Source organism: Procambarus clarkii, chromosome 89 (assembly GCF_040958095.1).
Source record: "Procambarus clarkii isolate CNS0578487 chromosome 89, FALCON_Pclarkii_2.0, whole genome shotgun sequence".
Taxonomy (NCBI): domain Eukaryota; kingdom Metazoa; phylum Arthropoda; class Malacostraca; order Decapoda; family Cambaridae; genus Procambarus; species Procambarus clarkii.
The window spans coordinates 15731421-15745544 of NC_091238.1; the positions used below are offsets into that span (position 1 = coordinate 15731421).

The 14124-nt window shown below is 43.0% G+C and overlaps 1 protein-coding gene across 1 annotated transcript; it reads right to left on the reverse strand.

Annotated features, from left to right (window-relative positions):
• Window positions 1-4880: 4880 nt before the first annotated feature.
• LOC138359209 (uncharacterized) lies at window positions 4881-6917 on the reverse strand. The gene is made up of 3 exons (XM_069318201.1): window positions 6822-6917; window positions 5449-5892; window positions 4881-4964 (listed from the first exon to the last, which is right to left on the reverse strand). The coding sequence occupies exons 1-3, from the start codon at window positions 6915-6917 to the stop codon at window positions 4881-4883; spliced, it is 624 nt and encodes a 207-aa protein (XP_069174302.1).
• Window positions 6918-14124: the final 7207 nt, after the last annotated feature.

Consider the following 14124-nt stretch of genomic DNA (forward strand, 5'->3'; position numbering starts at 1 on the left):
GGCTAAAAAAATAAATAAAAGAGAGGCCGCCAATCCTAGACAGGATTTATAGGCCCAAAATGAGGTTAGGAACGGGTCCAGACGAAGGCTGAGTTGACTGACTGTTGACTGGGTCGTCAGCCATGTGGAGAGGACACATGGATAAGATGTTGGAGGTCAGTTTATATAACCAGCAGACGGGTAAGGATGTGGTAGAAAAACTGCTTGATATATGGGGGTGTGAGGGGTGGGGTAGGGAGGGGGGGGTTGAGGTGTGAGGGAGTTGTGAGGTGTCAGTGTTGTGACATGTCAGGGTTGTAAGATATGAGGAGGGTTGAAGAGTGAGGGATAATTTCCAAGCCATAATAATCATTATTACTAATAAAGATGAGAAATAATCAGTATTTATGTGTACAGTTCATGTGGCGTGATTGTGCCTGGCTTGTGGCATTAACTCTGTCTGGCTTAGTGACACTGCCTGGCTTGGTGGCATTAGCGAAGTAGCTCATCGCGCGGACCAACAAAGGCTGTATCCAGTTTTTGATCAATTTCCTTTATGAAAGCCTCAGTGCCCATTGTTGGCGGAGGGAGTTATCAGGGGACGGAATAATGAGAGATTTAAAAGCATTTGCGTAATTACACCTTATCTCCGACTCCATACATGTTCAGTCTCATTTATCACTGTTATCCTGTGTGTGTGTGTGTGTGTGTGTGTGTGTGTGTGTGTGTGTGTGTGTGTGTGTGTGTGTGTGTGTGTGTGTGTTTGTCCATTCGAACGGTTCGGGAATCGAACCTTGGACCTTAGGACTACGATCCCCGAGTGCTGTCCACTCAGCCGCGAGGCCCCTGTGTGTGTGTGTGTGTATGTTTTTTCATAGTCTTTTCTCTCTGAACACAATATTGGGTAAGTTGGTGGTTGTATTTCATTCTTTCTCTAATTCAATATGGTCTCCTTCAGCGCCCTCAGCAGATGTCGTGTCTGATGAGGTCGCTGAAGGAAACCATATTGAATACTTCATATCCAAGATTTTGCTACAAATTAGAGGTATTATGAGGCAACATCACCTTGACAAGGTTACTGAGGAAAGGAGGATAGATATAACAATCTGTACGGTGGTACAATTTTGTTGCAGCTTGCAATCCCAATCAATATGGACGAAGGGGAGGGGGACCGCGGGAGAGAAACAGTAATAGCAAGGATTCGTTTTGGATACAAATATCTATGGATATTCAGGATGGAAACAACGGCTGAGCAGAGAAGTTGCAGAATCTGTGGTGAGAGTGACGGACACCGCCTTGACATCTAATTAAGAGATATCAGAAATGTGTGTAGCATAATAAACCCCACATTGAGTTAGGAAAATACTATCTGTCAAATATGCTGTTCTCAAAAGATTCCCCCATTTTGCACCCGCAAGATAACGTAAGTTTTTAAGGGTTGACAAATGTTAATCTTCGTGTTTGAGGAGGTGTTCACTTGAGACAGTTAAGCCAGTCCCAGTGTGTCTGGGTACAAGTGACAGGATGAACAACCCAGCGGGTTTTCTTTCTATTGGGGGGTGTTGTACATGCTGCTATGGCGGTGTGTCCACTCACAGGATGAGTGGCGCTGCCCAATACTGTCACTATGGCGGTGTGTCCACTCACAGGATGAGTGGCGCTGCCCAATACTGTCACTATGGCGGTGTGTCCACTCACAGGATGAGTGACGCTGCCCAATAAACTCGCCCCTCGGGGCAAAACTTAAAACTAAACTTATTCACTGTTCATAGGTACGAGGGCCTATGAATACAATACGCATAGTTCATAGATATTATAGGAACTACGCGTACAGTATACACAGTTAACAGGTGCAGGGACCTGCTAATACAGTATACACAGTTAACAGGTGCAGGGACCTGCTAATACAGTATACACAGTTAACAGGTGCAGGGACCTGCTAATACAGTATACACAGTTAACAGGTGCAGGGACCTGCTAATACAGTATACACAGTTAACAGGTGCAGGGACCTGCTAATACAGTATACACACACTTCAGGGAACTGTGTATGGCCACTATACACAGCTCATAGGTAACCTTTAAGAGTAATAATAATTGTTTAAACCAATTTTTATGTATTGGATGTGAGTGTTGTCAGTCAGTAGTCTTGGACTTTCCAATATTCTTATTCATTTGGTTTGATGTTGGACTTACGGCCCATCAACCTTTGAAGGGTCATTAAGGCCACCACAGTTGCTTATTGACCAACCAGCCAGTGTGCCTGAGTCCTGTACATAGTCCAGAACTAAGCTAACCTCTTGGTGTAACTACATCAAGAAGCGATCGAGTTAATTACCTTCCTCAATATACTATTCACAGGACTAAGCGTATTTATATATCCCTACATATAATAGGATTAAATGTTTTTGTTTTCAAATATTTTCACAGAATAAGTTAATTTCATGAATTGCTCTGATACGGATTCTTATAAATTAAAAAAATATATATATTACCTCTTTTTTTTACAGATTCCAAATTAAAACTTGTGATTGAAGAGGCCAGAACCGGCTTTTACAGCCGCGCTTGTTCTTGGCCGAGTGCCGAGTGTGTCTCGGACCGTCGTTACTAACGAGGTGAAAGGTTGCTCTTATTACAGATATTTACTCCTACAGTTATCAACAGTTTGGAAGAGAAAATATTATAGTTTGTGTGAGTGTATGAACAAGCACCAGCACGTTACTCGCTTTTACAGAAAACGTCTCATTCTTTTAATTTTAGGGTAAACTTACGAAGGTTTGTGAAGCACAGGCTGGAGTAGAATTGTTTTTTTTTTTAATTTTCAAGGATAAAAAACAAGTTAATTGTAAAGTAGAATTGTTTTACAATCCGGATGTTGCATGATAGTAACATGAACTCTTCATTATCGTAAAGAATAGCATACACTAAGATTTATTATAAATTAACAAAGTAGTTTACTCTATGAACGTTGCAGATTCTGCAATTATTATAATTAATAATTTGTTCTGTTAGGGACAGGCAGCCAGTGTATGTATATACGTTTGGCTGATATCGAAGTCTTCTCCCAGAGTCGAACCACTGACCCTACCCAGGATGTAACCCGACAACTGTTGTCCAGCTCCCAGCAACCTATTTACTTCTAGGTGAACAGTTGCATTAGATGAAAGAAAACGTGCCGCATGATATTCCCAATTTTGAGTCCAGAACAGACCCCCCATCCGTACTACCAAAATTATATAAAAATATATATATATATATATATATATATATATATATATATATATATATATATATATATATATATATATATATAACAAAAACAGAAACAGGGCAGCAGAAACGGTTCCAGAACTAAGTCAAGTCTCACACCAGGACGGGTTGGGGGCCACAGGGCTAACAAACCAGACAGGACAAGGCTGATCTCGTCGAAACGTTCAAAATACTGAACAATTTGGAGGATGTTGATCCGGACAACTTCTTCAAAAGCTCAGATGAAATTCCAACAGGGAGTAACGGTTTTAACCTCAACAAGTCGCAATATAGGGCTGAAAAGAGATTATTATCACCCACAGGGCTATAAACCCATGGAACAGCCTACCCGCCGAAGCCGTAAATGCCAAAACTCTGCTGAACTTTAAACCCCAGCTTGAAAAAAATCATCGGGACAAATGGGGAGACATTTGACAAGCCGCGGGCTTCCTGTTCTCATCGAAGCCACTAGAGTATTAGTCGCCCTCAGGTAAATTCAGGTGATATCGCTAAACGAATGTCGGGGTTGAGTTCCTCAGCCCCCCATACTTGCCTCTATAACCTTCCCTCTGTAACCTTCCCTCTATAACCTTGCCTCTATAACCTTCTCTCTATAACCTTCCTTCTACTGTTCACAATATGGGTGTTGCTTGTTATTTGAACTAAGCAAAATGCGTGTTCAGTGTATAATGTGGACAGTGTTGTTGTTGATTGAGGGGCGACAACGATCGGATGCATGAATGTTGTGATCTGTATTTGGTTTTTGAGAGTAGCGGCCCCCGGGAGGTGCTGCCACAAGCGGCAGAGTCGGGAACTGTCGCGGCCCGTGTCTGAAGCTGGATGAAGGGAGCCTATAATCCGCTCGTAATATGTTAGACTCTTTCTAGCCGTCGCTACATATAATATTATTTCAGTCGTGTGGTAATGTTTTCATATATTGACGTTTAGAATTTCTTTGACACGTTGGACTCCATATATATGAAGTTGGAATATCTCCACTGTGGGTGGAGAATGAAGCCGACTGCACCACCGGGACCCCTCTATCTCCTGCTTGGGACATTAAGTAGTTTTATGAATAGTTGAAGAGTTCTAAAAATGTCAAATTTGCTACGTATCCAAATGTTTTAATTGCACTCTTCTTTGTGTTTTATCTAAGAAACTTGAACCATGAGGCTCCTTGGCGCCGAATTTAAACCGGCCGTGACGTCACGGAGATGCTTGGCGCACCACCTGGCGGCGGCGGCGGCAAGCTTGGTGCGCAATGCGACACGCTCGGAGCCAAGTCGATGTTGGCAAATAACTTTTACAGCTACTCTCGAGTATCTGGATGAGAAATTTACTTTTTATCGGGTTTGAATTATCGTAGCCATTCTTTCTCTTTCACGGACAGAACTCGTAATATATCGGCGGACCTCTTAAAAAAACCGAACTAATTTTTTTTTTGTCCGCAGCAAACCGGCAACTCATCCAGCGTTGCCATTCTGGCAATCTTAACAGAATCATATTATCCAGCATCCAAGACTCTTTATTCCACTGGACGATTTGTCCCGTAATCTGAATCATGGCTACAATGGGGGGAAGAGTGGGGCTGAATCCTGGGAGGGTCATACATTGTGTCTCCCCCCAGTGTATATAGCAGCCACCACCGCCCATTAGTTGCCAAAATGTCCAGCTTTGAGAGATGCTCGAGTTGTAAACATGTTGAGAACTTGTTTTGTATATTCCTTATCTGAAAGCTATTTTTATAAGAGTATTCACTGTGACGTTATTTACACTTATCGCGATTGTTGTTATTGGTAGTTAGAGTTTTAATAGAGTTAAATAAACGTTTTAAAAAATGAATTCCGGAGGGGGTGACACTTTGAAATCTATATGATGTACTCTATTTTTGGATAGCGTAGCGTAATATTATCTATGGATATTATCTTTGGGTATTGTTAAATTAGCGATCAAAGAAACGAGTAACGTGTGATAATTGTTGGTGTTTGGGAGGTATGAAAGTGTTCCAGGAGGTGGCGCCATCTTTGGGCAGCTGCACCAACCGCTTCCGTGGTGAGGCTGAGATGGGAGATTGGGATGGGAGGGAGAGGGGAGAGTGGGATGAGGGAAGGGGAGGGGTGGTGAGAGAATAGCTCTCAGGGGCCGTGTCAATAGTCTCCACAGCTTATTTACCTTTCACCTAGATGCTCTTCCTCTCCCTATCACCTGTCTTCTGCTCACTTGCTGATTGGGTGATGGATTACTGTCCCGTGTTGAGGTATTGATGCCTGGAGGTGTGTTGACCCGTGTGGAGGTATTGATGCCTGGAGGTGTGTTGACCCGTGTTGAGGTATTGATGCCTGGAGGTGTGTTGACCCGTGTTGAGGTATTGATGCCTGGAGGTGTGTTGACCCGTGTTGAGGTATTGATGCCTGGAGGTGTGTTGACCCGTGTTGAGGTATTGATGCCTGGAGGTGTGTTGACCCGTGTTGAGGTATTGATACCTGGAGGAGTGTTGACCCGTGTTGAGGTATTGATGCCTGGAGGAGTGTTGACCCGTGTTGAGGTATTGATGCCTGGAGGTGTGTTGACCCATGTGGAGGTATTGATGCCTGGAGGTGTGTTGACCCATGTGGAGGTAATGATGCCTGGAGGAGTGTTGACCCGTGTGGAGGTATTGATGATCTGGGGATGGGACGCGGTACAGTATGGCCAGTTACAGATGGTCACGGAACATTCCTCCTCACTCCAACCTTACATTCCAGACTCTACAACAACTGAAGCTCTCTATCCTTCTTAGAACAAAATTGCTCCAATTTGTATGCATTGTTTTGGGGTTCTGACGTGAATCGACATTTTAGGAATCCTATTGACTCCCTGTTTAAGAATCCTGTTTACACCGTCCTGTGTATAGCCATAACCAACTCGAGCACCTCGATGTTATCCTCCTCATGTGCTGCGATCTCTAGTTGGTTAGGCCAGTTGTCTAGTTCACTCCCATAACGAACGAGGCTCTAGTTTCTTAACTGGTCGACGGATCAATTGGTTGTTCGCGATGTCTTAAGAGGGATTAAGGAAGCAGGAGATTGATTCATTTGCCGAATCAGATTCTTACTTCGTAACCTCTTACGAAGTCTGTACATCTTTTCTTAATCATTGGGGGAATTAGGCGTCAGTATTGTGGCGTTTTATATTTCCCTTAAGCACCGACATTTGTACGCGGGGTTCTATTGCGAAAAAAATGCGTAGTGGGTTCAACAAGAGAACTCTGTGTATAATGTACCCATCACTGTATTATCTTTAGGTATCGCTATGGCTGTACAGCTTAAAGCTTAAGTAAGTACTTGTTGACCAGACCACACACTAGAAGGTGAAGGGACGACGACGTTTCGGTCCGTCCTGGACCATTCTCAAGTCGATTCAGCTTAAAGTACGTAAGTACTTTTAAGCTGTACAAGTAAGCTTGTATGTCAGCTATGATAGATGGAAGAGTAGGAATCTATGCAACTCTTCAAAAAACTTATGCAGGTCGAAAGATCGTCAGTATCAAACTGCTTTTAATGTTAAGTAATCAACCGTTTTTGACGCGGTTGTAGATTGCGTCAAAATTTTGCCTTGCACTGTGAGACGCATTGCGTCAGAGGTTTCGAATCTCTTGCGTCCGTGTCTCTAGTGAGATCTTTTTCTCTCTGTACAAACGAGTCTCTCATCGTTCGTTCATATATTCGTGTCTCCAAGTTTAATATTGTTTTGTTTTATTTTCGTCCGAGGGTTGCCGTCTGTTGCCTGTTTGTTTGATGTTAGAGCCAAGTCTGCCTTAGTGGGACTGTTGTCTGCCCTCTTGTTTATTGTTTGCTGCCTCCCCCCTTGTTTATTGTCTTCTTGCCTTTCCTCTTGCTTGTGTTCTTGCCTGCCCTCTTGTTTATTGTTAGCTGCCTCCCCTCTTGTTTATTGTGTTCTTGCCTCCCCTCTTGTTTATTGTGTTCTTGCCTCCCCCCTTGTTTATTGTTAGCTGTCCCCCCCTTGTTTATTGTTTGCTGCCTCCCCCCTTGTTTATTGTTAGCTGTCCCCCCCCTTGTTTATTGTTAGCTGGCTCCCCCCTTGTTTATTGTTAGCTGCCTCCCCCCTTGTTTATTGTTAGCTGCCTCCCCCCTTGTTTATTGTTTGCTGCCTCCCCCCTTGTTTATTGTTTGCTGCCTTCCCCCTTGTTTATTGTTTGCTGCCTTTCCCCTTGTTTATTGTTTGCTGCCTCCACTCTTGTTTATTGTTTGCTGCCTCCCCCCTTGTTTATTGTTTGCTGCCTCCACTCTTGTTTATTATTTGCTGCCTCCCCCCTTGTTTATTGTTTGCTGCCTTCCCCCTTGTTTATTGTTTGCTGCCTCCACTCTTGTTTATTGTGTGCTACCTTCCCTCTTGTTTATTGTTTGCTGCCTCCACTCTTGTTTATTGTTTGCTGCCTCCACTCTTGTTTATTGTGTGCTACCTCCACTCTTGTTTACTGTTTGCTGCCTCCACTCTTGTTTATTGTTTGCTGCCTCCACTCTTGTTTATTGTGTGCTACCTCCACTCTTGTTTATTGTGTGCTACCTCCACTCTTGTTTACTGTTTGCTGCCTCCACTCTTGTTTATTGTTTGCTGCCTCCACTCTTGTTTATTGTGTGCTACCTCCACTCTTGTTTATTGTGTGCTACCTCCACTCTTGTTTATTGTTTGCTGCCTCCACTCTTGTTTATTGTTTGCTGCCTCCACCCTTGTTTATTGTTTGCTGCCTCCACCCTTGTTTACTGTTTGCTGCCTCCCCCCTTGTTTATTGGTCTCTGTCTCTTTCATTGTCTTAATGACAGTATATGTTGCTTAGTGTCTCCTCCTGTTGCTGTTCACTTTCTTTATCCTTCCTTCCTTATTCTCATCTTTAGTCTCCCCCTCGTCCTCTTTATCCTCCTTCTGCTTCCCTTTATTATCCTCCCCTTCCTTCTCTTTATCTTCCTCCTCAACCTCCTCCTTCTTCCCCTCTTTACTCCATTATCTTTTAGTATTTTTTATTCATGGTTCTGATAGTGTCGCTGTTTGCTGCTGTTGCTTCTGTTGTTCTTGCTACTGTTACTTCTGTTGTTCTTGCTACTGTTACTTCTGTTGTTGTTACTGTTACTTCTGTTGTTGTTACTGTTACTTCTGTTGTTGTTGCTACTGTTACTTCTGTTGTTGTTGCTACTGTTACTTCTGTTGTTGTTGCTACTGTTACTTCTGTTGTTGTTGCTACTGTTACTTCTGTTGTTGTTGCTACTGTTACTTCTGTTGTTGTTGCTACTGTTACTTCTGTTGTTGTTACTTCTGTTATTGTTGCTACTGTTACTTCTGTTGTTGTTGCTACTGTTACTTCTGTTGTTGTTACTGTTACTTCTGTTGTTGTTGCTACTGTTACTTCTGTTGTTGTTGCTTCTGTTACTTCTGTTGTTGTTGCTACTGTTACTTCTGTTATTGTTGCTACTGTTACTTCTGTTGTTGTTACTTCTGTTGTTGTTGCTACTGTTACTTCTGTTGTTGTTGCTACTGTTGCTTCTGTTGTTGTTGCTACTGTTACTTCTGTTGTTGTTGCTACTGTTACTTCTGTTGTTGTTGCTACTGTTACTTCTGTTGTTGTTGCTACTGTTACTTCTGTTGTTGTTGCTACTGTTGCTTCTGTTGTTGTTGCTACTGTTACTTCTGTTGTTGTTGCTACTGTTACTTCTGTTGTTGCTACTGTTACTTCTGCTGTTCTTGCTTCTGTTGTTGTTGCTACTGTTACTTGTGCTGTTGTAGCTGTAACAACTGTGCTTCTCACACCTCCTCCTCCGTGGCCGCCAGGAGCCCAGCGTCAAGTTGTGAGATTTGGCGGAGTAAAAATAGTTGAGTTTGGTGGGCCAGCATTGTGGTGGTGTTGGCTCAACCCTTCCCTAGGTGGCTGTGGTTGGTCTCTCTTGTTCTCTTTTGTTCTCTCTCTCTCTTGTTCTCTCTCTTGTTCTCTCTCTCTTGTTCTCTCTCTTGTTCGCTCTCTTGTTCTCTCTCTCTTGTTCTCTCTCTTGTTCGCTCTCTTGTTCTCTCTCTTGTTCTCTCTCTTGTTCTCTCTCTCTTGTTCTCTCTTGTTCTCTCTCTCTTGTTCTCTCTCTTGTTCTCTCTCTTGTTCTCTCTCTCTTGTTCTCTCTCTTGTTCTCTCTCTTGTTCTCTCTCTCTTGTTCTCTCTCTTGTTCGCTCTCTTGTTCTCTCTCTTGTTCTCTCTCTCTTGTTCTCTCTTGTTCTCTCTCTCTTGTTCTCTCTCTTGTTCTCTCTCTTGTTCTCTCTCTCTTGTTCTCTCTCTTGTTCTCTCTTGTTCTCTCTCTCTTGTTCTCTCTCTTGTTCTCTCTCTTGATCTCTCTCTTGATCTCTCTCTTGTTCTCTCTCTCTTGTTCTCTCTTGTTCTGTCTGTCTTGTTCTCTCTCTCTTGTTCTCTCTCTTGTTCTCTCTCTCTTGTTCGCTCTCTTGTTCTCTCTCTTGTTCTCTCTCTTGTTCTCTCTCTTGTTCTCTCTCTTGTTCTCTCTTGTTCTGTCTGTCTTGTTCTCTCTCTCTCTTGTTCTCTCTCGTGTTCTCTCTCTTGTTCGCTCTCTTGTTCTCTCTCTTGTTCTCTCTCTTGTTCTGTCTGTCTTGTTCTCTTTCTCTTGTTCTCTCTCTCTTGTTCTCTCTATCTGTCTTATTCTCTCTCTCTCTCTTATTCTCTTATTCTCTCTCTCTCTCTCTTATTCTCTCTCTCTCTCTTATTCTCTCTCTCTCTCTTATTCTCTCTCTCTCTCTTATTCTCTCTCTCTTATTCTCTCTCTCTTATTCTCTCTCTCTTATTCTCTCTCTCTTATTCTCTCTCTCTCTCTCTCTCTCTCTCTCTCTCTCTCTCTCTCTCTCTCTCTCTCTCTCTCTCTCTCTCTCTCTCTCTCTCTCTCTCTCATCATCACATCCGATGTACACACACAGTAAATAGGAGTCAGCCTAACACCGAACGAGGCATACCAAGGAACTAAGACTGGCTGTTCACTCCGGAATTCAGGGCAGCTCGTTAAAGGGGGGGGGGGGCTTCATGGGGGGGATGGTCACACGCTTGGAAGGTGAGAGGGGGGGAGGGGGAAGGATCTGGGGAGGGGTTAGTGTGGGGGAAATAGGGAGGGGAAGGTGCAGGAGTGAGGTCTAAGGTGTAGGGAGGGGAAGTTGACACAGACCTGGTGGGGGAGGTTGGGGGGTTATCTTGAGGTTATCTTGAGATGATTTCGGGGCTTTAGTGTCCCCGCAGCCCGGTCCTCGACCAGGCCTCCACCCCCAGGAAGCAGCCCCGTGATAGCTGACTAACACCCAGGTACCTATTTTACTGCTAGGTAACAGGGGCATAGGGTGAAAGGAACTCTACCCCATTGTTTCTCGCCGGCGCCCGGGATCGAACCCGTGACCTCAGGATCACAAGTCCAGCGTGCTGTCCGCTCGGCCGACCGGCTCCGGGGTGGTTAAACAGACGCCAGCATGGCTGTTGTATCAATTACTTCAATCTATTAAAGATCTATTATGATCTATTATTCGGTAATATGATCCAGTTTGTATTCTTTGTATTCTCAATTGTATTGATAGATTTAGTTTTTAATAGGGACGGGTAATTATAGGATGATTTACTGTCTAAATAGATGGAGTCTATCCAAGCTGTGTATGTGTGTATCCACCTCTTTGTACTCGCCTATTTGAGCCTGCAGGATCGGGCATTAGCTCCTGGACCCCGTGTTTCTAGCCGCCGGTTTAAAGCAATGACTCCTGTCTTATTTACTCATTATATCTATTTTAAAAATGATGAATAGTTTCCGTCCACATCCTGCTCCTTTAGTTCGCTCCATTTTCCCTACTCTTGTGATAAATGAAACCATTCTAATATCTCTATGACTCAGAATTTCAAGCTCCCACCCTTGCCAACTTGGTTATCATGTCCCCCCTTACTCCTCTGTTTTCCAGGGACGTGAGGTTCAGCTTTAGCCTTTCCTCGTAGAAAGGAATGGATTTAAAAAAAAATAATGAACCCAAATCTTCATGTAAAAACACACTCGCTTGTGTATGTGTGTGCATGTATGTGTGTGTGTGTGTGTGTGTGCGTGCGGGCATGTATGTATGTGTGTGTGTGTGTGTGTGCATGTATGTGTGTGTGTGTGTGTGTGTGCGTGCGGGCATGTATGTATGTGTGTGTATTCACCTAGTTGTATTAACCTAGTTGAGCTCTGTTCTTTCAAGGGGCATCAGGCTGAAAGAAACTGCCCATTTTGTTACTGCCATCACCGGGTATCGAACTCAGACCCCTAGGATTACGAGTCCAGAGCTCTGTCCATTCAACTATCAGGTCCTTTATGTACCTGTTTACTGCTAGGTAACAGAGGCATCGAGGTGAAAGAAACTCTGCCCGTTTGTCTCTGCCATGTCCGGGAATCGAACCCGGGCCACAGGATTACGAGTCCCGTGCGCTGTCCACTCTGCTACCAGACCCCTGTGTGTAGGGTTGAGGTTGGCACTCTGGTGCCTCTGTTGTCCACGTCCCTTGTGTCAAGGCCCGGTTCTTCTAGGTCTTCTGGTTGGTGGTTCTCGTTCGGTCTTGTTTAATACCACATGGAAACATTTCAACGTTCGAAACAGACTGAACGAACCCTTTTTTTCGGTTTCAGAACACGTGAAGGTTTTAGTTATTCATTCATGAGTGAAGAACGAATTTGAAAGGTCTTCACTCACTAGTGAATAACCAAGGAAGTATACTAGTTCACATCATAGCTCTTGTGGTCACCACAACTTGCACAGGTCACCATGCACAGTAATATAATGTCCAGCTGGTCATTATTATATATTATTATTGTTAACATCCATTTTTTTTTTACAAAATACATTTACAGTTTTACCTAATCGGAGCAATTCAATTAGGTCTAATTGGAGTGAGAATGATGCTTATACTCCCCGCCAAACTATTGGCCGTGGATTATACTTAAGACAATAGTGCACAATGGTAGATTTAAATTGTTTCATGAGGTTACAAGATCGACTAAAGAATATATTTTTTTTTGTATTAATACATGAGGTACATCTGCATTAGTGCAACTACCCTAGACTATATGAAGTGGAGTACAGTGTCAAAAACGCTAACTAGGTGATGCTAAAAAATCCCCATCACACAGGATGGTTAGTCATACAGAGGCATGTGATAAGCAGTCTGCACTGGCAGACTCCGGATGCATTTTGAGGATACCAACAACACAAGAGTGAATAAGGCAGCAGTGGTAATACAAGTCCCCATCTCGCAGGATGGTTAGTCATACAGGGCCATATGTTTAGTAGCTGGCACTGGCAAATTTTGGGTATACTGTGAGGATATCTTCAAGAATACGAGAGTGAATAAAGTAATTGCAAAGTTCCAGGTACCTCATGCCATAAAGAATATATTATATTGCAGAACTCTACGGGGTCTCTCAGTCCCGTTTCAGTTAACTTCACTCTTTACCTGAATTTACCTGAGGGCCACCATGTCTACAGACGGGAACAGGTAATCATGCATGTAATACACCTGTAATATATTTGAGGAAATTAGTGCACCTCATCATTGTTACTGTTTCAAAATGGTATCAAACATATAAGAATGTATGAAATATCTTTCCAAGAAAGGATTACGAGAAGCACATAGTCACTATACGCGTCCTTTCACCGCTGTGGTCTACGTCCTTGGCTCATAACTGATGATCCTTTCTCCAGTTCCTAGGCGGGGCAGAAACGGTTGGGCACGTTTCTTTTAAACCTATCCAACTGTTCACCGAGCAGTACATAGGTATTGGGATTTAGGCAACTGTTGTAGGTTACATGCTGGGAAAGGTCATCACTAGTTGTTGGCTCCATAGGCCCTAGCTGGCTTCCTGTCCCTGACTATTGGAGAGTATTAGATGTCATATTTGTTCAAGACTGACTAAAAGAATAAAAAATAACTAAAATAAATAATATATTATACTTTATTATTTATATATTATACATACAAAATAACTGTATATTATACTTTTATAATTTACTCAACGTTTCGAACCTACAAGGTTCATTCTCAAGTGAAGAGACAGTTTGTTGTTTTAGATTCAGCTACTGGGAACAAAACGTTCCAAGTAGCACGGGCTATGGTGAGCCCGTAGTGGACTTTCCTGGCACAGGAGCGGGGCTTTAACTTGAAAAATAAGAGACGGTAGGGAACACCGGATTTATATCCCCTAATATATATATATATACATATATATATATATATATATAATATATATATATATATATATATATATATATATATATATATATATATATATATATATATATATATATATATATATATATATATATATATATATATTAGGTCAGGTACCTGCATATTGTACCTGGTACCAGGGACCTGTAAACATTGACCAGTCAGGTGTTTGGAACTCAGGTGACCGTAGTGGGCATGGTGCCATGGTTGGCATCTTGGCATTCCGGTCCTTCTCTCCCACTCTCATGGTGGGTAGTGTGAGTGGTTCCGTTATTTGAGTAGTTAGTGTGGGGTTGTTCGACTTTTTACGTGAAGGGCTTCAAGACTTTGTAGATCTTCTTACATCTTGGGTTTGGTCTAATATGCAAGTGTTATTAGTCGGCATTTCTCTTGTTGGGCGATGTTTAAGGGCAGGAGAAAAGATCACTTGAGAGAAGCCCTTGACATTACCATAACAAGAGAAATGCTGAATAAAAACATTACCACTCCACAACCACACGTACCTGGTGTGTGGGTGGGTGCTTCGGGGTGTTTGTGCGTGTTGTTTGTGGTGTTTGCGTGCGTGCGTGTGAGTGTATGAGTGTGTGTGTGTGGCGCCCAGGCCCTGTGAGGCGCCTGGTGACTTAGAG